We start from the raw sequence: 24,948 nt of genomic DNA, 5'->3' as shown, positions 1-24,948 counted from the left end.
CCTACCTAATTGGGAGCCCCGGCGAACACGTCGCGGGATCGGCGCGCTACGCGGAGCAGAACCGGAGGCACCACGTGGGCCGGCCGCTGCGCCGGCCACGTATACGTACGGCACGACTTATATAACCGCCCCTTCGTATCAACCGTCTCCCGTAACAGTCCGCTCCCGTTTCTGCACAGCGACGGGGATCCGTCACCGTCGGAACGGGATCCACCGGCCCCACCGAGCCCACGCGTCACGGTCTCACTGGCCAAGCCGCGTCACGGAGCCAATGTGGGACGCCACGATTGGTGGTAGCGCTGGGGCGACCCTACCTAGCGCTCGAGCGCTCTCTTTGAAACCAGCGCTCGATTTCCGACATTGTTCTATTCCATTTTCGGCCAAAAGCCAGCGCTCGAAAAATAAACGCGGAGCTCTTTGAAACCAGCGCTCGATTTCCGACATTGTTCTATTCCATTTTCGGCCAAAAGCCAGCGCTCGAAAAATAAACGCGGAGGCGGGATTCGATCCCGCGACCTGCAGCTTGAGTGCTTCACACCCGCGCGCAGACCAACTGGTCTACCGTTGGCTCGTGATACAAATCATGCGAACATGCTTTTGTAGTATAACTAAACCGGTAAACAACCAAAAATGGTAAACGCGTTTTAAAGTAGAAAAACTGGAAAAAAACGAATTAAATAGTGATTGTGAGGCCCACCGTTTTGATCACTTGCGTCGGTTTTCAAATTATGATTCTTGATCAATTAATTTTACACAATTCACGATTAAAAATGCAGTATGATGCGTGCGAGAACGAAAATTGTTGGTGTCAGCCACAATCTCACCTAATTATGGATCTGAAAACATTTTAGTTTTCAAAAATAACTCTGATTTAACTCACAAATTATCAACCGTTCTAATCATTATTTATCAATGATAAATGTGAAAACTTATCGACCTGAAAAGCTAATTTCATTTAGAATATTTTATCAACTTTTTTAGCATACAATTTATCAATCCCTCGTCCCGTTATTTATCAATGGTAAATGTGAAAAGTTGTCGACACGTAAAACTAATTTCACTTAGAATATTTTAGCGATTTTTTAGCTTATAATTTATCAACCATTTGTCCCGTTATTTGTCAAAAGTAAATGTGAAAAGTTATCGACATGAACACCTAATTTCACTTAGAAAATATTTTAGTGACTTTTTTAGCTTACAATTTATCAACCATCGTCCCCTTATTTATCAACGGTAAAAGTGAAAAAGTTATCGACCCGAAAAACTAATTTCATATATAATATTTTGGGAATATCTTTAGCTCATAATTTATCAACCCCCTCTGCCATTATTTATGAACGGTACATGTGAAAAGTTATCGTCCCAAAAAACTAAGTTCATTTAGAGTATTTTAGCGACTATTTATCTTACAATTTATCAACCCATTTTCTCGTTATTTATCAACGGTAAATGTGAAAAGTTATCATCCCAAAAAACTAATTTTATTTAGAATATTATAGCAACTATTTATCTTACAATTTATCAACCTCTTTTCTCGTTATTTATCAACGAGTAAATGGGAAAAGTTATCATCCCAAAAAACTAATTTCATTTAGAATATTTTAGCGACTATTTATCTTACAAATTATCAACCCCATTTCTCGTTATTTATCAACAGTAAATGGGAAAAGTTATCATCCCAAAAAACTAATTTCATTTAGAATATTTTAGCGACTATTTATCTTACAAATTATCAACCCTATTTCTCGTTATTTATCAATGGTAAATGTGAATAATTATGAACCCTAAAAAGTATTTTATTTAGAATATTTAGAGATTATTTTTAATTTACAAGTTATCAACCCGGTGTCCGTTATTTATCACCGGTAAATATGAATAACTACCAACTCTAAAAAATATTGCATTTAGAATATTTTAGTGACTCTTTTTTAGTTTGCAAACTATCAACCCGATGACCCGTTATTTATCAATGGTAAAAATAAATAACTATCAACCCTAAAAAGTATTTTATTTAGAATATTTAGTGATCATTTTTAATTTACAAGCTATCAACCTGGTGCCCCGTTATTTATCACCGGTAAATATGAATAACTACCAAACCTAAAAAAATATTTCATTTAGAATATTTTTGTGACTCTTTTTTAGTTTGCAAGCTATCAACCGGTGACCCGTTATTTATCAATAGTAAAAATAAATAACTATCAACCCTAAAAAATTAATTTTATTTAGAATATTTTAGCGACTCTTTTTTTTGTTTACAAGTTATCAACCCGGTGCCCGTTATGTTTCAAAGGTAAATATAAATGCCTAGCAACCCTAAAAGTTTATTTTAAATTTAGAATATTTTAGCAAATTTTGTTTACCTTACAACTTAAAATGGTACTTAATTTGAGTAGCAAGTGGTAGTTTATTTGAGTTGCAAGTGAATCTCCCACCCGTTATTTCCCCCCTAAAAAACCACAAGCCCGAAAAAGGGAATTTTAATAGTTGGTTAAAAGAAACATGAATCAGCTTACATAGTAACAAAAAAAAAGGGAATTGTAAAAATGGAAGTTTCCAAAAAAAAGTAACTAAAATCACGCTAGGATAAGAAAAAAGGAAATATATCTAATCGTGCATGGCAGAAAATTAAAGGCACGAGATTGATGCGAATTAAATGTGTGGGTCGTGGGTTTTGTGGAAAGAATTAAATGCGTTAAATTAGTGCGAATCAAATGCGCGATATTTATGGAAATAATTAAATGCGCGGAGTTAATAGGACGCGACGAATTAAATGCGCGCGAGATTTACGGAAAACGACAAAAACGGAAAGGGAATTGCGTCGCTCCCGCGAGCGCTCCGCGCCAAGAAACCAACCGCGCGGGGCGGTCGATCGCCAGGGAGGGTTCTCGGTAGCGCTGGGCCGTACTTTGGGCGTCCGGAAAGGGTCCCCGCTGGAACGGCCGCAGGCCCTCGCGAAAAGCCGTTACTTCAAAGCGACGTTACAGCTGGCCCACGCATTGGCGTATCTGCTTATCGCCATTTAATGCTCCGCCCAGTCCCAGTGGGAGGGAGGCCCTACCGAATTAAAGCCGTCTGCGTCGAGCTGTCCACCTAACGTGGGCGCACAGCAGATAAGCAGATGCAAGTTGTGATAAGATACAGTATTGTTTCTGTTAGCAGACAACAACAATGTCATTCGGCTAACCTAATCAGATTCCATTTGTAGCTTAACATTTGATAAGATCAAGTGGCTAAAGGAATATCTCTTATATAACATTTAATTACGAAATTGTTCTTAAATTATAGGGTTCGTACGACCTACTCTCACGATTTTTCTTCCGCATTTTTTCTCGATGAATGTAAAATATATGCTGATGAGGTCATGGGGCTTACTGTTTTCGTCAACCGAACATTTTTGAATCTGGACAACACATATAGTTTCAAACGTTAGTTGCTTGCATTATGTATGTACTCCAGCGGAGTATTTGTTATTAGGGACGCATCATTGATTCATTGGCCCCACTAGCCAGTGGCTACCCAGAAATACCTGTAGAAGCATCCAGACTATTCTACACTTGATAACCTCGTAGTTAAGTCAGAGTGGCTCCCATTCAGCGACGGTCAAGGTGACAGCTTGGCTGGTATAAGTGCATATTTTGTATCGGTATAATACTTTCTTTATTAGGCTTTTTATAGTGTTTGTAAGGATTTCTGCTTGTTTGACGTATTCACAGCTGGACTCGTGATATTCTGTCATTAGTATGCTTGTATACATATTTAGTTTCCTTTTTCTTTTCTTGGAACTAATAATATACTGTGTACTTGATTATCTCTTTTATTGGCAAACAAAATATATGCGCCAAAAAAAATTATGATACTACTATGACGAACCTAACCTGGTTTCTTGTCCACACGACAGGCATGACCTCGAGGGCAAAAACGGGAACAAGAGCAAATGCGGTGCCGCGGATGGATAGAGCTTCGGTGACTTGATGCTTTCAAGTCTCACCGTGACTTGGTGACAACATCCACCATCCATCTCTCATCCAACGTACCTGATTAACTTAAAATTTAAACTAAATATGTAAAAATGCTTGGAAAATTTTGAAAAAATTCTAGTAAATCCTGCATGTTTTGATTTGTATTCTGGTGAAGTTTCATTTCATTTGACTCAAAGGTTTGTGATTAAAATAGGTATTTAGTTTACACTGGTGCTCGAAAACGTAAAAATATATTTAATCACAAGTTAGTTATCCGAATGGGATGAAATTTTCCCAGGTTTCAAAACAAGGCATTTGCAATTTACTCCAAAATTTTCAATTTTTTTTGAATACTTTTAGTTTTTTAGTTCGAAGTGAGAGGAAATTGCACATAACACCATATGTTGGGGCATGTTTTGCAAGGAACCACAACCATGACTTGTTTTTGCACAGAACACCATATTTTGTTGTAACTGTTGCACAAAACACTAAGTAGGGTCGTTACCTCGTTTGATACATAATTAGTCCCATAAGCCCACTGACAATACATACGTGGACTCCGGCATGGACCCCGACTAGGACCTGCCGCATAACTCTTCCTACTGTTCGACCCTGCCACCACCATCTCGGTCTCCGACCATCGTCGTCGCCTCCCTCCTCTGGAATGAATCCAGTTTTTCATTCTCAATACTAGGGCCCGCCCCTGGTCCAGGGGCAAAATGGTCAAGGGGGAAGGTAGGTTCTCCGGCGTAGGCGACGATGGTGGTGGCAATGCCTGCTGCGACGCCTCGAGGCCAATCCATCGGGCGCGCTCCTCGTGGAGTTCGTGGTGCATCGTAGGAAAGGTGTACCCTGAACACTCGTCTTTCGTTGGCACGTACTCCTCTTCCTTCACGGGAAGAGGTGGCAGCGGTTGGTACGCCTCATAGGCCTCGTTGCTGACATCATCATCGTCGAGGCCCTCGAGGTGCGCCTCGATCATCTACCGCCGAGTGTCGTGCTGGGCTTCAAACCAACGGCTCCACGTCGGGGAGTCGAAGGTGTACACCGGTTCCCGCTGTAGATCCAGCGGGAGGTGGGCTTGGCTGCGGAGGATCTTCGGGCGGCACCCAGAGCTGCGCAACAGGATGGCCGACACCGGCACCCACGCCTGGTTATTAAGATCAGCTAGCGCGTGTGCGTGGGAATGACAAGTGATTTGATTCATTTATTAAGACCAGCCGACGTTTGTACGTGCGCGTGGGCCCACGTCTCGTCACCTCCCTCGGCCACTAATGGGCGGGCTCGAGGATTTTCCGAGAGGATGCGCGCATACACGTTGCCGTCCGCGGGCAGCACATAACCAACCCATCGGCCTAAATGTGTGTCAAAAGAGCTAATATCCCTATTTAGTGTTTTGTGCAACAATTAGAACAAAATATGGTGTTCTGTGCAAAAACAAGATATGGTTGTGGTTCTGTGCAAAACATGCCCTAACATATGGTGTTATGTGCAATTTCCTCTCGAAGTGAGAGACAATCTGGAGTGTTGGATCTAAGATAAATGGTGGATGCTACCACCAAGTCACGGTGAGACTTGAAATCATGAAGTTACTGAAGCTCTGTCCGCCGCGGATCGGACGGGCAGGATGCGAATATTCCGGTAGCCCGTAGGCCGTGCCGCGTCGATAAATAGACCGCCCCCTCCCATCGGTTCCGGCTTACCAGAAACTCACAGGGAAAAATCACTGAAGTATGAGTGCAGACCTAAACAGGGACTACGAGATTGGGCAGGAGCTCGGCCGCGGTCGGTTCGGCGTCGTCCGCCGCTGCGTCTCGCGCTCCACCGGCGAGCCCTTCGCCGTCAAGTCCGTGGACCGCTCCGGCCTGGCCGACGACCTCGACCGGGAGCTGGCGGAGCTGGAGCCGAAGCTGGCCCAGCTCGCCGGCGCGGGCAACCCGGGCGCCGTGCAGACGCACGCGGTCTACGAGGACGACGCCTGGACCCACACGGTCATGGACCTCTGCTCCGGCCCGGACCTGCTCGACTGGGTCCGCCGCCGCCGCGGCGCGCCCGTGCCGGAGCCCGTCGCCGCCGACATCGTCGCGCAGGTGGCCCAGGCGCTCGCCCTCTGCCACCGGCGCGGGGTCGCCCACCGCGACGTCAAGCCCGACAACATCGTCCTCGATGATGTCGAGGAGGATGGTGAGGACGTGTCCCCACGCGCGCGGCTCGCGGACTTCGGGTCGGCGGCGTGGATCGGGGGCGGCCGCCGCGCGGAGGGTCTGGTGGGCACGCCGCACTACGTGGCCCCCGAGGTGGTGTCGGGCGAGGACTACGGCGAGAAGGCGGACGTGTGGAGCGCCGGGGTGGTGATGTACGTGCTGCTCTCCGGCGGCGCGCTCCCGTTCGGCGGCGAGACGGCCAAGGACGTGCTGTCGGCGGTGATGCGGGGCAGCGTCAGGTTCCCTCCCAGGCTGTTCTCCGGCGTGTCCCCGGCCGCCAAGGACCTCATGAGGCGCATGATGTGCCGCGACGAGTGGAGGCGCTTCTCCGCCGAGCAAGTTCTACGTAAGCATACATGCGAATCCCTGCCTATTTGAACCGGCGGCGCATCAAGTCTGCTCTGGGAGTTTCTATCTGGTTTTGGGTTTTGATCCAGGAGTTAACATTTCGTTTAATGCAGGCCATCCGTGGATCGTGAGCGGCGGAGGATCCCGAGCCATGGAGCAGCCAACCTGAACGGCGGCGATCGAGTCGACCCGAGATCCAAAGCAGAGGCGAACTAGACGTCCAAGACCTTGGGCTCCGTGGAGAAGTAGAGATATCGGCGGCGAGACACACCGGCGGACCGGCCGACCCTGTCAATACAGTTTTTGTAAAATACAACGCCGCGCAGATACGGTTGCAGTATCGCGCTACGGCGGTAGATCGAGTAATCTTAGTAGAGGAAGAGCAGTGTTTAATTAACCCCTGGTTTAGGCCCTGCTCTTAGCTTTATCTAGAGAGCGCCTTCTCCTGTTCTTTTTGTTGTTGTGTGTTGCTGCAAGAGTCGTGAGGATGTATCAGATGGTTGTATGTATATATTCGAACCTATGTACGTCTTGTACAAATGATGTTTGAATAAGATGAGCTAGCCTATCCTAGCTTATGCTTTGCTTCCCTTCTAATTAACCGTTGATTGTCATGTGCCTTTCGGCCGCGCCGCGCCGTACGGAATGCTTTAAGGTAAACAGTCGCACTCGAAGTTGCCAAGTTGCGCAAAATGTTCTTCAGTCATCCTATGCAAAGACAGTAATCATCGAAATTCTACAAAAGCTTCTTCTCCTCCATGCGGCTCTAGCTCCAGTAGGAGCATACGAAACGAGAAACAGACTCAGGAAACGGAGTACTCTACAGTACAAGTGTACAAGTACAACTCTTCCAGGATGCCACATTATTGTCACTGTTTTCCGCACCAAATGAAAGGAAAAATGACGATGACCGGCTAACAGAGACGTCCAAGTTGCCCTGTTTTTCTGTCTCTGTTCCACTTCCACCACTCGGTCGAGCGACTTGTCAGGCTCGGCGGCCTCGGTCGCGTCGCCGGATCCAGCATATTCCGTCTAGGACAGCTGTCGCCGGCCGCGCTTTCTTCGCCGCCGGGCGCGGTACGGTGAACGTGGACGGACGTACGGCGTCGTGTGGCTCCAACGTGGGCGACTCCGCCTCGCACGCTCTTGACTTGTACCATAAGCGGTTGGACGAAGCGTGATAGCTTATCCTTGGATTGACTCCTTTCTGGACGGAACAAATACGTTCGCAGCAACAGCCTCACCTCCCTAGCTGCTGCGACTAGCAACACTCCGTAACAAAATAAGCGCCACAACTTTGTTTACATTTTTTCGATAAAAGATGCTTTATTACTTCAAAAAGTAATTACATCCAGCCTCTGCATAACCAGGATGCACACAGCCGTTCGTTGTCTCAAGTGACCAAAGTTGCAGAAAAATAAAAATAGGCGAAATACATATCGAAACGATGAATCATATAACGCCTAAGAGCTAGGTGGAGCAACTATCCGTAGACTATGCTGCCACCCATGTAGGGAAAAAGTATCCCTCGCCGTATCCTCCAACCGTGTACATACCTCCGTAAACGTGGTCTCGGTTCTCCACACGCCGAAGAGGTAACCACGAACGGAGAATACCCGTGCATCCGTAGATAACCTGCAACAAAGAGCAATTTTTATCGTTAAAGATCTTGTCATTTCTACATAGCCGGAGCGCCCGGATAATCGCTAGCGCCCCCATCCTAAGAAGCATTTTAAACCTTGAGCTGATACCATGAAGCCAATTGCCAAAGACATTAGCGACACTAGTCGGAGGATACAAGGTAGACGCTACTTGGATGACTCGACCATATAGATCTCGCAAATTGGCACTGGAAGAATAAATGATTGATAGTTTCATCATGATGACAAAAAACACATCGTGTACTTCCGTGCCAATTCCGCTTAACAAGATTGTCTTTGGTGAGAATAACCCTCGACGAAGATACCATCCAAAATTTTTAATTTTTAATGGTATCTTCATCTTCCAAATTTTCTTATTATTATCAACTGGTAAATCAGAAAGTAGCATCGCATTGTATAAAGATTTTACAGAAAAAGAACCATCTACGTGGAGGTTCCATCGAAATTCATCTGAACGTCACATTCGGGGGTGAGGTAGCCATTACGGTTGCAATGGTATCACCTTGGCGACGCGCAATTCTATACAAAGCGGGATACTGTTCACATAGGGGTGCATTGTCTAGCCAAGCATCTTCCCAAAAATGTATCTGCGCTCCATTCTTAATGGAGAAAGTCCCATGTCGAAAAAAAAACATTTTTTGTCGCCATAAGACCAGCCCAGAAGTGTGAATCCCCAGGTTTCCAAACCACCTGAGATAATGTCTTCGAGCCGATGTATTTTCTCCAAAGTATAGTTTGCCAAATCCCATCCTCACTAAGTAGCTAAAAAAGCCATTTACCCAGGAGAGCTGAATTCTTGACCTTCAGGTCATGAACTCCAAGCCCTCCTTGATCTTTGGGACTACAAACTATATTCCATTTAACCAGCCGATATTTCTTTTTCTCGTTGTCCCCTTGCCAAAAGAATCTGGATCGATAATAATCGAGTTTATGCAGAAATTCCTTTTGGTAGGATGAAGAATGATAACATATACGGTACCATATTAGTTAGTACTTGAATTAATGAGTACCAATCTTCCACCCAGGGACAACAATTTACCTTTCCAACTACTGAGGCGTTTTTGTAATCTTTCTTCCACTAATTTCCATTCCGCAATTGTCAGTCTCCGATAGTGAATCGGAATACCCAAATAGCGAATCGGAAATTGGCCTTGCCCACAACCAAATAACTCTGTATACAGAGCTACATCGTCTTGGGCATCACCGAAGCAGAACAATTCACTTTTATGGAAGTTAATTTTCAATCCTGATAATTGCTCAAAAGCTGCTAAAATTAATTTCAGATTTCGAGCTTTTTCAAGATCATGATCCATAAACAGAATTGTATCATCAGCGTATTGAAGGATAGATAAGGCACCATCAACCAGATGTGGAATCACACCTTCAATCCGACCATCGAACTTGGCTCTCTCTATGAGTACCGCCAACATATCCGCTACGATGTTAAATAACATCGGAGATAGCGGATCTCCCTGGCGTAACCCTTTTCGTGTTTGGAAGTAGTGTCCGGTGTCATCATTAACCCGGATTGCAACACTACCTCCATACACGAAGTCATGAATTAGAGCTCGCCACTCAGGCGAAAAACCTTTCATCTCGAGTGTCCGTTGAAGGAAAGACCATTTAACTTTATCTTACGCCTTCTCAAAATCAAGCTTTAAAATAACCCCATTTAATTTCTTAGAATGCATCTCATGTACCAGTCTCATGCAAAACCGCCACTCCATCAAGGATATTACGTCCTTGCATAAAGGCTGTCTGCGATGGTAAAACAACATGATCTGCAACCGTATTAAGTCTAATGGTGGCCACTTTCGTGAAAATCTTGAAACTTACATTTAATAGGCAAATGAGTCTATATTGTTGGATCCTTTCTGCCTCATTAATTTTCGGTAACAAGATAACTTCACCAAAATTTAGACGAAATAATTCTAGTTGTCCAATGTGTAAATCACTGAACAAATCTAGAAGGTCCGATTTAATAGTATCCCGGAAAGTTTGATAAAACTCTGCTGGAAACCCATCCGGACCCGGTGCTTTGTTACATTCCATTTGGAAAACTGCCTTCTTAACCTCTTCCTCGGTATAAGGTGCGGTTAGCAAGCCATTTTCTTCCAAAGAACCTTGGGGTATATCATCCGTTAAGTCCTCGTTAAGAGAGAAAGTACTTTCCTCCGGAGGACCAAACAGACCCTTATAATAATTAGTAATGTAAGACTTGAGTTGCTCATGGCCTTCAATCAACCCTTCATCTTGAATAAGAGAGTGAATACGTTTTTTCCGGTGTCTCCCATTAGCTAAGCCATGGAAATACCGCGTATTCGAGTCTCCTTCCAAGATGAATTGAGCTTTGGATCGTTGATACCATTTGAGCTCCTCTTCGCGAAGAAGACCCGCCATCTGTTCATTGGATTGATTTTTAAGCTCAATCTCATGTGTAGACTGGGGTCTAGTCTCCGCAACAGCCTCAAGCTCATCAATCACAGTTGATAAGCGAGACTTCTCTTTTTTAAGAATACTAGCCGTATGGGCAGCCCAACCAGATAGATGTTTGCGCATAGAACGCATTTTATTATTCCATCTCAAAATGGCGTACTCCCCCCGACCGGTCTGTCCCAAACCCTTTTAACCATATCATGAAATCCCTCTCGATATAACCAGCCAAGTTCAAATTTGAACGGCCGTTTACGAACGGGTGTGGGATTCCCGGTGGTTAAAAGGATGGGAGCGTGGTCAGACAGTTTATCCATCAATACGCGATCTAGTTTCTCGTATGTGGGCTCCGGCAAGCTGTTCGTCCAAGTAAACTGTCGACCAGTCATAAACACCTCTCTTAAGTCAAGGCTATCAATGACAGCGTTGAACAAGAAAGGCCAATGACCATCAAAACGGCCTTTACTTTCCTCATGAGGAAACCTCAACAAATTAAAATCACCTCCGATTAAAATCGGGTAGGGATTATCCTTTGTAAGGTTTACCAACTCACGTAAAAAGTCAGCCTTAAACTCTTCTTGGGCGGCACCATACACAGGCAACCGGACTCACACGAAACCGTCGGCTTTATTCCGAATGTCGAGTTTAATATGATACTCTCCATCGGAACTAGCCAAGACGGTCATGGTGTCTATGCGGACGCCAAGTAAAATGCCTCCTGACCTACCTCGTGGCGGGCGAGAGAACCACTGAAAGTTAATCCCGCCCGACAAACGGTCGAGAAAACTTTGAGAGAAATTTCGCCTACCCGCCTCCGATATAGCAAGAAAATCTAAATCATAGTCTCTACAACCATCAGCAATGTGGGAATGCTTAGCCAAGTCGCGAAGACCTCTGCTATTCCGGAACATGCCATTCATCGAGAAACTATTTTAGATTTAAAGTTCTTGCCATACCTACGAGATTTCTTTCCAGCCGATGATCGAGAACCACGTTCGGATGCTTGCAAATCAGAACTAAGCTCCGCATGTTCTAGATCAACTTCTGAAATGTTGCCAATTATAGCCGAGAGAATTTGACCATCAAGGATGTCATCATCTTCATCATCGTCTATAATCGCCGTTTCAGGCCCAGTGGAGTCATTCGAGGCAACCGTTAAACGGTCAAGCTCCGTTTGTCTCAACACATTAGCCGAAACAGAAATCTCGTCATTACGACTACCCAACGAAATCCCTAGGCTACTCAAATTAGAAGAAATACGAGTATCTAAAAAAGAAACAAAAGACTTAGACGGTTGTTTACATATACGTAGATATCTCTAGATGTCTTTTAACGTATACATGCGTCGGCACTTCAATAAACCGACGACGCAAATTTAATTCGGCTCCCAGGGTGGATATACTTTCCTCCACCAAGAAAATATATTTTGAATTATAAAAAAAATTGCATGTACATCGCGACAATCCATGTGCATCCATCTAGTTTCACGAAAAGCGATATTTTTTTACAATTGATTAAATAGGGAAAACATGCCTCACAAAATGCCCTATTTTTAGCACTAAATTTTATATTTTGTACACGGACATAAGGTCAAGCCGATTTTCATCAAAATGTGTTATGAGCATGTAGAATTTGAAGATGTATACATGGGTTTTTTATTTCAAATTTTCAGACATTTCAAAGGAGTAATTTGAAAACGGAAGAGAGATATGTGCATTCGTCCAGTTCCTCGAAAAATCCATATTTTTTCTGTGGTCGATATAGGAAGACAATACATGTCTCACAAAATGACAGGTCAATTTGTATGGAAAGATTTTGCGCACACGTATCATTCGGAGATGTGCACGAGGATTTATATATCATTTTGAGTTTTCTGACATCTCAGAAGAGAGCATATCCATAAGAAACTAAAACATCACTCTCACACTTATTTCGAAACAGATGGGATATACTGAATGATCCTTCTAGAATACGTGCACAACAATTAAGGTCAGTGCTAACAGGGAAATGGAAAGATGACCGGACCAACTTGATTGACCGATCGCGACACCAGCTTTCACCAACTAGGCCGCCCTCACCTAATCTTCTCGATCGCAGTTCCAAAGTGCGTATACTATTTTGATACCCCTGGAGATGCTTGGAAATTAAATACTGTATAATAGTCAGGTACTCAGGTGTCTCTGACGATTCTTTAATTTCTTAGTCTCATCGGTAGAACATGAACCGTGCTGGGAGCACATGACTTCATGTTAGCGTGGTCGCCTGGGAGGAATACGAGCTTCTTTCGACGACTGGATTTTGTATGTGCCTGACATACAACAATCCATGCTCTTTCGTCCATAGATATCGCGACTCGCGAGGACAGTATGGAGTACGTGACACGATACGTCGATACATGGACATGTTATATTGTCCACGTGGCCCGTGTTATCTTCCGCGCGCTCTGATAGAAAACAGGATCATGTGTGCGTATTGTTAGACATACCCTATGTATCACGTTGTACGGTATGGAGTAGTACTCCACCCGTATATATGCCTTATGTATTGCCACGGTAGAGGCTTTTTCTACCCTATATAAACACGGAACACGAGCCAGGGAGAGGCATCGTTTCAGCCAAACTAACATGGTATCAGAGCTACCTCTTCCAACCCTAGCCGCCGAACACGATCCCTAGACAAAAAAAAAAATCCGCCGCCGCCGCCTCTTCTGGCCGCCGCCGCTGCCTACGATCACGCTCACGACCCGCCGCCGCCGTGCTGTGCACCGCCGCCGCTACGACCCAAAACCCACGACCTGCTGCTGCCTAGTCCCATCTACGGCCGCCGCCACGATCCAAAACCCACGATCTGCCGCCGCCGTGCCGTGCACCGCCGCCGCCTGCTGCTGCCTAGTCTCATCTACGGCCGCCGCCACGACCCAAAACCTACGATCCTGCCGCAGCCCTAGCGTCGCTACGGCCGCCGCCTTACATCCACGACCTAGCCGCCGCCTCAGCTGATCCCAAGGCCGCCGCTCCCCCGCCCTGATGGCTTCCTCCTCCATGGTTTCCATCGGCGCCATGCTTGGCGCTCCGCCGACAACAAAGCTCACCCGCTCGAACTTCCTCTTCTGGAAGACGCTGGTGTTTCCCGCCATCCGCGGCGCCATGGTCATGGGCCTCCTCGACGGCACTGACTGCGCCCCCGCCAAGATGCTATCCTCCAAGGACTCCGACGGCAAGGAGGTCTCCATCACCAACCCGGCCTACGCTGCCTGGATTGCGCGTGATCAGGCTGTTGCTAGCTACTTGCTCAACTCCCTGTCGCATGAGCTCCTCCCTCATGTCTTCGGCCTGGAGACCACTGCGGCCATCTGGTCCGCCATCACCAGGATGTTCTCCACTGCCTCGCCATCCAAGGTCAACGCACTCCGTGGTGCTCTGAATAACACCAAGAAGAACTCCCTCACCATGGCTCAATACTTTGCCAAGATGAAGGGTTTTGGCGCTGAGCTCGTTGCGCTTGGCAAGACCATCGATGAGAGTGAACTTGTCAACTATATTCTCAATGGCCTTGATGGATCCTACAATGACACCTCTTCCAATGGCCAGCCCGGCCTCACCACTGATGCTCTCTATGACCAGCTGCTTGCACATGATCAGCGCCACAGCATGCTGCACGATACTGGTGACACCTTCACCTCCTCTGTGAACATTGCTCGCCAAGGACGCGGTGACTCTCGCCCGCGAGGCCGTGCTGATGATGATGATCGCGCCCCCCGTGGCCGTGGTGACGGCAACCGCCGTGACGATGACCGCGGCCCTCGCCGCACTGATGATCGTGGCTCCCGCCGCGACGATGACCGTGGCTACCGCCGCGATGATGACCGCGGCTACCGCCGCGATGACGACCGCGGTCCTCGTGGCCGTGGTGACGATGGCTCTCGACGTCGTCGTGATGATGGCAATGGCCGGCGTGATGGTCGCCGTCGCCAGAACCGTGCTCCTACACCATTTGTTGAAGTCGAGTGCCAAATCTGCAAGATCTATGGGCATCCTGCCAATGAGTGCTGGTGGCGCTACCAGGACAAAGATCGTGATGATTTCGATGATGATAGTGATCGCAAGGAAAAATCTGCTCATGTTGCTTCCTATGGAGTTGACACCAACCGGTACCCGGACACTGGTGCCACGGATCATATCACTGCTGAGTTGAACAAGCTCACTACACAGGACAAGTACAAGGGCCGCGAACAAGTTCACACCGCCAATGGTCATGGTATGCAAATCTCTCATGTTGGTCATTCAGTTTTGCGTACCCCACCTAGTACTTTGCATCTTAAAAATGTGCTACATGTCCCTGCTGCATCCAAAAATCTTCTTTCAGTTCATAGACTTACCCTTGATAACGGCGTTTACATTGAGTTTCATCCTTTCTTATTTTTGATCAAGGACCAGGCAATAAGGACGGTTCTGTTTAAAGGGCTGTGCATTGGTGGTCTGTACCCGCTAGTTCCTGTTCCTAGTGGGGCACACAAGGAAGTCTTCGTTACAATAAAGCCATCCTCCTCCACATGGCATCGTCGTTTAGGTCATCCGTCATCTTTTGTGGTGCAGCAAATACTTAGAAAAAATGAACTCTCTTATTCTCCAGAAATAAATCCATATGTCTGTGATGCATGTCAACTAGCTAAGAGTCACCAATTGCCATACCCCATCTCTACTAGTGTCTCCACTGTTCCTTTGGAACAAGTATTCTCTGATGTATGGGGACCAACACCTGTTTCTGCTGGCAAACATGAGTACTATGTGAGTTTTATTGATGATTATAGCAAGTTCACTTGGATTTACTTGCTTAAGAACCGTTCTGAAGTGTTCCAAGTCTTTCTCAATTTTCAGAAATTTGTTGAAAGAAAATTTGAAAGAAAGATTAAAACCATGCAAACTGATTGGGGTGGTGAATATGTAAAACTCAACAGTTTCTTCCAAAAATGTGGCATTGTCCATCATGTTTCTTGTCCACATGCTCATCAACAAAATGGCTCCGCTGAACGCAAACATCGCCATATAGTTGAAATTGGCTTGTCCCTTCTTGCCAATTCATCCATGCCATTAAAATTCTGGGATGAGGCTTTTCTTACCGCTACTTTTTTGATTAACCTCCTACCCAGCAAAGTCATCAATTTTGACACTCCTGTTGAACGACTTATGCACTCCAAACCCAACTATGAATCTCTTCGTGTTTTTGGTTGCGCCTGTTGGCCCAATCTTCGACCTTACAACAAGCGCAAACTCGCCTTCCGCTCCACCAAATGTGTCTTCTTGGGCTATAGTCCCCTTCATAAGGGTGTCAAATGTCTAGATGTCTCCACGGGACGTGTTTACATATCTCGTGATGTGGTCTTTGATGAGCGTATTTTCCCTTTCGCTGACTTGCATCCTAATGCAGGTCGTCGTCTTCGCAATGACATTCTTTTGCTTCCCCATGATACACCTACCAATGTTGGGGATGCACAAACTGATGACCACATGCCTTTGCCTATTATACCTGTGATGACTAACCATGGCCAGGAACCTCAAGATATTCCACACTCAGATGATAGTACTCTTGCTACTGATCAGTCTGATCCAAATTTTGTTGAAAATGGTGAAGAAATGGACTCGGGAGAGTCATTTGAAGTTGCCCCGCCGTCGCCACTACGTGCCAATGCGCCGCCAGAATCCACCTCGGATCGCTCGCCCACCGCACCTGGTCGCCGCGTCGCTGCTGCTCCCGAGGGCGGGAGAATCTCTCCCTCGGCCACGCCCCGGACTCCCTCCAGTCCGGCCACGCCACGCGCCTCGCCTGACCCGTCTGGGTCCCCTGCTGTCGCCTCCGCCGACAGCAGCCGCAGCACGGCCCCAACTCCAGACCAAGCGGAGCCCGCCACACCCTCCTCTGCCGCCACTGTCTCCGACACTGACGCCAGCAACGACAGTGCGGCCTCGTCACCCCCGCCGGGATCCTCTACGATCTCTGCTCCTGTGGCTCCGCCACAACTGGGAGTGCGCACTCGCCTCCAACAAGGTATACGCAACCCGAAAATTTACAAAGATGGTACTGTTCGTTATGGTCTTCTAACATCCACAGGGGAGCCTCGCACTACTTCTGAGGCCCTTGATCATCCTCAATGGCGTCATGCTATGGAAGAAGAATATGGTGCTCTCATAAATAATCATACATGGCATCTTGTTCCCCGTGGCTCTCACAAAAATATCATAGATTGCAAGTGGGTATATCGCATCAAGCGACGCTCTGATGGTTCTATTGACCGCTATAAGGCTTGCCTCGTCGCAAAAGGGTTCAAGAAACGGTTTGGTATTGATTATGAAGACACCTTCAGCCCGGTTGTTAAAGCAGCTACTATTCACACTGTTTTAGCCCTGTCTCTCTCTCGAGGCTGGAGTCTTCGGCAGCTAGATGTAAAGAACGCGTTTCTACATGGTGTTCTGGAAGAGGATGTGTATATGAAGCAACCCCCTGGTTTTGAAGATCCCCGTGCTCCTCACCACATTTGCAAGCTTGACAAAGCCTTATATGGACTCAAGCAAGCTCCTCGTGCTTGGTTTTCTCGCTTGAGCTCTAAACTGCATGTCCTTGGGTTCATTCCTTCTAAAGCTGATACATCTTTGTTCCTTTATCACAAGCGTGATGTTATGATTTATGTCCTCATATATGTTGATGACATTATTGTGACTAGCTCCTCAAATCAAGCCATTGCCATCTTGCTCAAGGAACTCAATGTGCACTTTGCAATCAATGATCTTGGACGACTGCACTTCTTTCTTGGTATTGAAGTTGCTCATACACCAGATGGGTTAGTCCTCACTCAGCATAAGTATGCCTCTGATTTACTAGACAAGGTTGGTATGAAGGACTGCAAGGCTGCACCCACACCTCTTTCCTCTATCGACAAGCTATCTCTCACTGAGGGGGAACCTCTCGGCACTGAAGATAGCACACGCTACCGCAGCATTGTGGGTGCTCTCCAGTATCTCACTTTGACTCGCCCGAGACTTGTCTTTCTCAGTTAACAAGGTTTGCCAATATCTACATGCTCCCATGACCTCTCACCTGGACAGCGGTGAAAAGAATTCTTCGTTATGTCTCCGATACATCAAGGCTTGGTATTACTTTTCGAAGTCACGCTCTACTTTATTAAGTGCCTTTACGGATGCAGATTAGGCTGGAGACTTGGATGACGGGAGATCTACGGGAGGTTTTGCTATTTTTGTAGGACCAAATCTGGTTTCATGGAGTTCCGGAAAACAGCCTACGATCTCCGGATCAAGCACGTAAGTCTGAATATAAAGCACTAGCCAATGCTACCACTGAGCTTATTTGGGTTGAATCTCTTCTCAAAGAACTTGGTGTGAGGTTAAGAGAACGCCCACGACTTTGGTGTGACAATTTAGGAGCTACCTATTTGTCTGCAAATCCTGTATTTCATGCCCGTACAAAATACATTGAAATTGATTTCCACTTTGTTCGTGAACGAGTGGCACGCAAACAACTTGAGGTCAAGTTCATATCAAGCAAAGATCAAATTGCTGATGGTTTTACCAAGGCTTTACCGGTTGCAAACTTGAGAGAATTTAGACATAATCTAAATCTTCAGATAAGTTTAGATTAAGGGGGGCTGTTAGACATACCCTATGTATCACGTTGTACGGTATGGAGTAGTACTCCACCATATATACGCCTTATATATTGCCACGGTAGAGGCTCTTTCTACCCTATATAAACACGGAACACGAGCCAGGGAGAGGCATCGTTTCAGCCAAACTAACACGTATTACGTGAAGCATTGATACGTACTTGTCCGAAACCAGAATAATGTTTACGTACTCCTACATATACTGCATGTCGATTTTCTTGCTTGCTGCTATCATCCAAGGAACATTTCGCGTGGGGCGCTGGCCTCTCTCCCATGTGATCGATGGGAGCAGGACAGAAGCGCAGGACACGTTAGCATGTCACGTTGAGGGGTGCCAGGTGCGGCTCACCGACCGGCACAGCACGTGGTGGTGCTCCGTACGGTGACGCTGCCAGCGGAGGTGGACACGATCGCTCGAGTACAAAGGGAGTGCGGGTACAGCTTACCTTTGGCCTTTGCTTGGGCCCGTTCCTGGCTGTCACGACTCAAGAAGTCGAGTCTTCGTCCTCCGACCCGCCCTTATCCTCAACACCATGATTGCGCTCCGTAAACTAGAATACAATTTGAGGTACCTAGCTACCTACCATTCCCCGGAGTGGAGGGATTGTATGCACGTCTATCTTCCTTATCTATAGCAGCATCATTAGCGCATCTCCAGCGGCGTGACAGAGACCGTTTGCGTTCGCGTGGACCGAAATTGCGTCTGGCACCCTCTCCAGCGGCGTAACACAAAGTGACCGGGCCGTCCACGAAGACGCAAAACTGCCGCAAATATGCGCCAGTTTGCGTATCTGCGGACGCTCGGCCGACGCGCAAAGTGACCGCTCGCTTCCCCACCGGGCCCGCCTGGCAGCGAGTCTGCATCGAGGGTATCGCTTCGGTGGTCAGCGGTTCCGCGTCTGCGCCGCAGCCTTCGCCATCAATGGCGCGGCTGCCTGTTTTGCACGCGCACTGGCGGGTGGCGGATGGGCTTCTGCGCCGCCTTCAATGGCATCGTATCCCGCGCGCGGCCGCCCTTAAAAGACCACCGGTCGCGTTCCTCCTTCCCCCACACCTCCACTCGCACCACCACCGCCGCAGCGCCATGGGGAAGAAGAACGAGTCCGAGGCCTCCGGCAGTGGCAGCAAGAGGGTGCCGCTCCCCGTCACGCTAGGGAGGCTCATGCACAGCAAATGGGTGCCGTGCGAGGCCTGGTCGGGCGTGCAACTGCCTGGCGGCTAGCGGCTCAGCTGCCGCCGGGTGCCCATCCCTCCCGTCCCTGCGCGCGAGCCTGATCGGACCGCGGAGATCCGGCGAAGGAGGTGGTACCTGCCGCCGGACCTCCGCGCCGATCCGGCGTACGCCATCGACTCCGACAGTTGGCGTACGTATCTGACAACCGAGATGGATAAGAGAAGAAGGGCGGGCTTCATGGGCGACAGGGATTTTCCCTTCGGGGCTGCACCGCCAACTCGTCCACGAAGGCAGGAGGCGCCGAGGCGTCGTCAGCAGGCGGCGACGCGCGCGCAGCACAATGACGACAACGACGCCTACGCCGCCTACGACGAAGAGGACGACTACATCGAGGCGCTCGCGTACCATAACGAGGAGGTGAAGGACGACAACGATGACTACGTCGCGGCAGTCTTCCACGAATGGCAGCAGGCCGTGGCGGAGGGCCGCGTTTTCGAGTTCCCGGAGAACATGACGGACGACGAGATGGCGAAACTCGGCGTCCTCGTCTCCGAGAACGACGCGCCTGTGCAGCCACCGCTGCCCCGGTACACCACCGGCGTCATGCCGCCGGGCTCGTCGGAGGATGAAGCCCTTCGACCGGCACTACGAGACTCGGCGGCGCCACAACCGCAGCCACGGGCGCCTCCTCCACCGCCGCCACAGCCGCAGCCCTGGGCGCCTCCTCCACCGCCGCCACAACCATATCCCTGGGCGCCTCCACCGCCGCCACAGCCGCAGCTCTGGGCGCCTCCACCACCGCCACAGCCGCAGCTCTGGGCGCCTCCACCGCCGCCACAACCGCAGCTCTGGGCGCCTCCACCTCCAGCACCTCCGGCGCGCCCGGCGTACGCTCCCCGGATGGCAACTGGCCGTGGGTGATACCGGAGCTCATCGTGCTCGACAGTGACGAGGAGCAGCAGTAGGCGTTAGGTTTTTTTTTCATGTTTTAGCTATGTAAATTATGTTTCATGTATTAAAAAAATGATTTGGCCAAAAAACTTGTGCCGCTGGAGCCACCCCCGACGCAAACGGACGCGCGGTCGATTTCGACCATTTTGGCCGACGCAAACGGACGAGCGCGGACACTAAAATGCGTCGCACCACGTATCGATAATTTCTTATGTTCCATGCCACATTATTGATGATATCTACATGTTTTATGCATACTTTATGTCATATTTATGCATTTTCCGGCACTAACCTATTAACGAGATGCCGAAGAGCCAGTTGTTGTTTTCTGCTGTTTTTGGTTTTAGAAATCCTAGTAAGAAAATATTCTCGGAATTGGACGAAATCAACGCCCAGGGGCCTATTTTTACACGAAGCTTCCAGAAGACCGGAGGACTTACGAAGTGGGGCCACGAGGCGCCGCCACAACAGGGCGGCGCGGCCCGAGTGCCGGCCGCGCGGCCCTGGCGTGTGGGGCCCTCGTGTGGCCCCCTGACCTGCCCTTCCGCCTACATATAGTCTTCGTCGCGAAACCCCCGATAACGAGAGCCACGATACGGAAAACCTTCATCGAGACGCCGCCGCCAATCACATCTTGGGGGATTCGGGAGATCGCCTCCGGCACCCTCGCCGGAGAGGGGAATCATCTCCCGGAGGACTCTTCACCGCCATGGTCACCTCCGGAGTGATGAGTGAGTAGTTCACCCCCGGACTATGGGTCCATAGCGATATCTAGATGGTCGTCTTCTCCTTATGTGCTTCATTGTCGGATCTTGTGAGCTGCCTAACATGATCAAGATCATCTATCTGTAATGCTATATGTTGTGTTTGTCGGGATCCGATGGATAGAGAATATTATGTTATGTTGATTATCAATCTATTACCTATGTGTTGTTTATGATCTTGCATGCTCTCCGTTATTAGTAGAGGCTCTGTCCAAGTTTTTACTCTTAACTCCAAGAGGGAGTATTTATGCTCGATAGTGGGTTCATGCCTCCATTAAATGCGGGACAGAGTGACGAAAGTTCTAAGGTTGTGGATGTGCTTGTTGCCACTAGGGATAAAACATTGATGCTATGTCCGAGGATGTAGTTATTGATTACATTACGCACCATACATAATGCAATTGTCCATTGTTTGCAACTTAATACTGGAAGGGGTTCGGATGATAACCTCGAAGGTGGACTTTTTAGGCATAGATGCATGCCTGGATAGCGGTCTATGTACTTTGTTGTAATGCCCAATTAAATCTCACTATACTCATCATATCATGTATGTGCATGGTCATGCCCTCTCTATTTGTCAATTGCCCGACCGTAATTTGTTCACCCAACATGCTATTTATCTTATGGGAGAGACACCTCTAGTGAACTGTGGACCCCGGTCCATTCTTTTACATTGAATACAATCTATCGCAATACTTGTTCTACTCGTTTTCCGCAAACAATCATCATCCACACTATACATCTAATCCTTTGTTCCGAGCAAGCCGGTGAGATTGACAACCTCACTTTGTTTCGTTGGGGCAAAGTACTTTGGTTGTGTTGTGCGGGTTCCACGTTGGCACCGGAATCCCCGGTGTTGCGTCGCACTACATCCCGCCGCCATCAACCTTCAACGTGCTTCTTGACTCCTACTGGTTCGATTAAACCTTGGTTTCTTTCTGAGGGAAAACTTGCTACTGTGCGCATCATACCTTCCTCTTGGGGTTCCCAACGGACGTGTTAACTACACGCAATCAAGCTCATTTTCTGGCGCCGTTGCCGGGGATCTGAAGAAAAGTTACTCTACAAAGATTTCTAACTCCCACGCCAACTACACGCCAGCAGCTCTTTTTCTGGCGCCGTTGCCGGGGAGATCAAGACACGCTGCAAGGGGAGTCTCCACAATCCAATCTCTTTACTTTGTTTTTGTCTTGCTTTATTTTATTCACTTTCTTGTTTTCTACATTATATCAAAACACAAAAAAATTAGTTGCTAGTTTTACTTTATTTACTGTCTTGTTCTCTATATCAAAAACACAAAAAAAAAATTTACTTGCATTTTACTTTTGTTACCATGTCTAGTTCTGCACTTTGTTACTTCTTCACCTGAGGAATTAGTCTTCACTTTTAAACAAGGGGATGAGGAGAGTTTTAAAGATGCTTGGTCCAGAATTTTTACTTCTTATCGTAAAGCTGAACCTCAAATGACTCTAAGTTTGCTCATTAGTAATTTTTATTTTGGTCTTATGATTCGCTATAGATATGCCTTGGATGCTGTAGTGGGAGGAGATTTCCTTCATTGCAATGGGGATCAAGCTTTTAATGCCATAAAGAAGTTGGTTGCAGCACATGATTCAGCTAATAACTTTGATTCAGCCCTTATTAGCATTTATAACAGATTAAACACTCTTGAGACAAGTGCATCTCGCTTGAATGAAAATTATAGATATGTTCGTAACCGTCTTGATCAAGTTTTAGTGAACTACGAACCTTCATTATGGGATCCTACTATTAAAATTGTTATCGGTGACCAAACTCTTCATGCCAATTGTGATATTATGTCTGAATTTTGCCTAATGCCTAAGAGTATTCATGAATCTTTGAAACTTTGGGGATTCGTTGAAGGGGAGAAGGAATAACTCTTATTGATAACTCTGTTATAATTCCTAAAGGAATAGCTGCGGGTGTGCATACAACCGTTCTTGGGAGAACAATATCCATTGATTATCTTGTTATTGAATGTGCAGGAACAGGACAAATCACACTCGGAAGATCCCTGCTGAAACTATTGGGAGCAGTCATAGATATTGGAGAAGGCACCCTAAAATTCACCTCTACACCCGGAGGTAGACATATATTCCCTAAATCAAAGAGTAAGAAAAATAACAAGAAAGGTAAGGGTAAAGCCCAAGATAATGTTGATACCGCATCTCTTCATAACACTTGATATACACTTTCTGCGCCTAGCTGAAAGGTGTTAAAGAAAAGCGCTTATGGGAGACAACCCATGTTTTTACTACAGTACTTTTATTTTATATTTGAGTCTTGGAAGTTGTTACTACTGTAGCAACCTCTCCTTATCTTAGTTTTGTGCATTGTTGTGCCAAGTAAAGTCGTTGATAGTAAGGTTCATACTAGATTTGGATTACTGCGCAGAAACAGATTTCTTTGCTGTCACGAATCTGGGTCTTGTTCTCTGTAGGTAACTCAGAAAATTATGCCAATTTACGTGAGTGATCCTCAGATATGTACGCAACTTTCATTCAATTTGAGAATTTTCATCTGAGCAAGTCTGGTGCCTCAATAAAATTCGTCTTTACGAACTGTTCTGTTTTGACAGATTCTGCCTTTTATTTCGCATTGCCTCTTTTGCTATGTTGGATGAATTTCTTTGTTCCATTAATGTCCAGTAGCCTTGTGCAATGTCCAGAAGTGTTAAGAATGATTATGTCACCTCTGAACATGTAAATTTTAATTGTGCACTAACCCTCTAATGAGTTGTTTTGAGTTTGGTGTGGAGGAAGTTTTCAAGGATCATGAGAGGGAGATGATACAATATGATCAAGGAGAGTGAAAGCTCTAAGCTTGGGGATGCCCCAGTGGTTCACCCCTGCAAATTTTAAGAAGACTCAAGCGTCTAATCTTGGGGATGCCCAAGGCATCCCCTTCTTCATCGACAACATTATCAGGTTCCTCCCCTGAAACTATGTTTTTATTCCATCACATCTTATGTGCTTTGCTTGGAGCGTCGGTTTGTTTTTGTTTTTGTTTTTTTTGAATAAAATGGATCCTAGCATTCATTGTGTGGGAGAGAGACACGCTCCGCTGTTGCATATGGACAAATATGTCCTTAGGCTTTACTCATAGTATTCATGGCGAAGGTTGAATCTTCTTCGTTAAATTGTTATATGGTTGGAATCAGAAAATGCTACATGTAGTAATTCTAAAATGTCTTGAATAATTTGATACTTGGCAATTGTTGTGCTCATGATTAAGCTCTTGCATCATATACTTTGCACCTATTAATGAAGAAATACATAGATCTTGCTAAAATTTGGTTTGCATAATTGGTCTCTCTAAAGTCTAGATAATTTCTAGTATTGAGTTTTGAACAACAAGGAAGACGGTGTAGAGTCTTATAATGTTTACAATATGTCTTTTATGTGAGTTTTTCTGCACCGGTTCATCCTTGTGTTTGTTTCAAATAACCTTGCTAGCCTAAACCTTGTATCGAGAGGGAATACTTCTCATGCATCCAAAATCCTTGAGCCAACCACTATGCCATTTGTGTCCACCATACCTACCTACTACATGGTATTTCTCCGCCATTCCAAAGTAAATTGCTTGAGTGCTACCTTTAAAATTTCCATTCTTTACCTTTGCAATATATAGCTCATGGGACAAATAGCTTAAAAACTATTGGGGTATTGAATATGTACTTATGCACTTTATCTCTTATTAAGTTGTTTGTTGTGCGATAACCATGTTCCTGGGGACGCCATCAACTACTCTTTGTT

The 24,948-nt window shown here is 46.7% G+C and overlaps 1 protein-coding gene across 1 annotated transcript in view; it reads left to right on the top strand.

Moving 5' to 3' along the window:
• The first annotated feature begins 5,679 nt into the window (after window positions 1-5,679).
• The window catches only part of LOC124690287 (phosphoenolpyruvate carboxylase kinase 1-like), a 37,316-nt gene continuing 18,047 nt past the window's right edge, over window positions 5,680-24,948 (top strand). The window contains exon 1 of the mRNA XM_047223689.1: window positions 5,680-6,512. Within this exon, the coding sequence (XP_047079645.1) occupies window positions 5,696-6,512 (817 nt within the window). The 5' untranslated portion in view covers window positions 5,680-5,695. The remainder of the gene's footprint in view (window positions 6,513-24,948) is intronic.

This window comes from Lolium rigidum, chromosome 2 (genome assembly GCF_022539505.1).
Source record: "Lolium rigidum isolate FL_2022 chromosome 2, APGP_CSIRO_Lrig_0.1, whole genome shotgun sequence".
In the NCBI taxonomy this organism is placed as follows: Eukaryota; Viridiplantae; Streptophyta; class Magnoliopsida; order Poales; family Poaceae; genus Lolium; species Lolium rigidum.
This window is presented reverse-complemented; position numbering and strand designations above follow the sequence as displayed.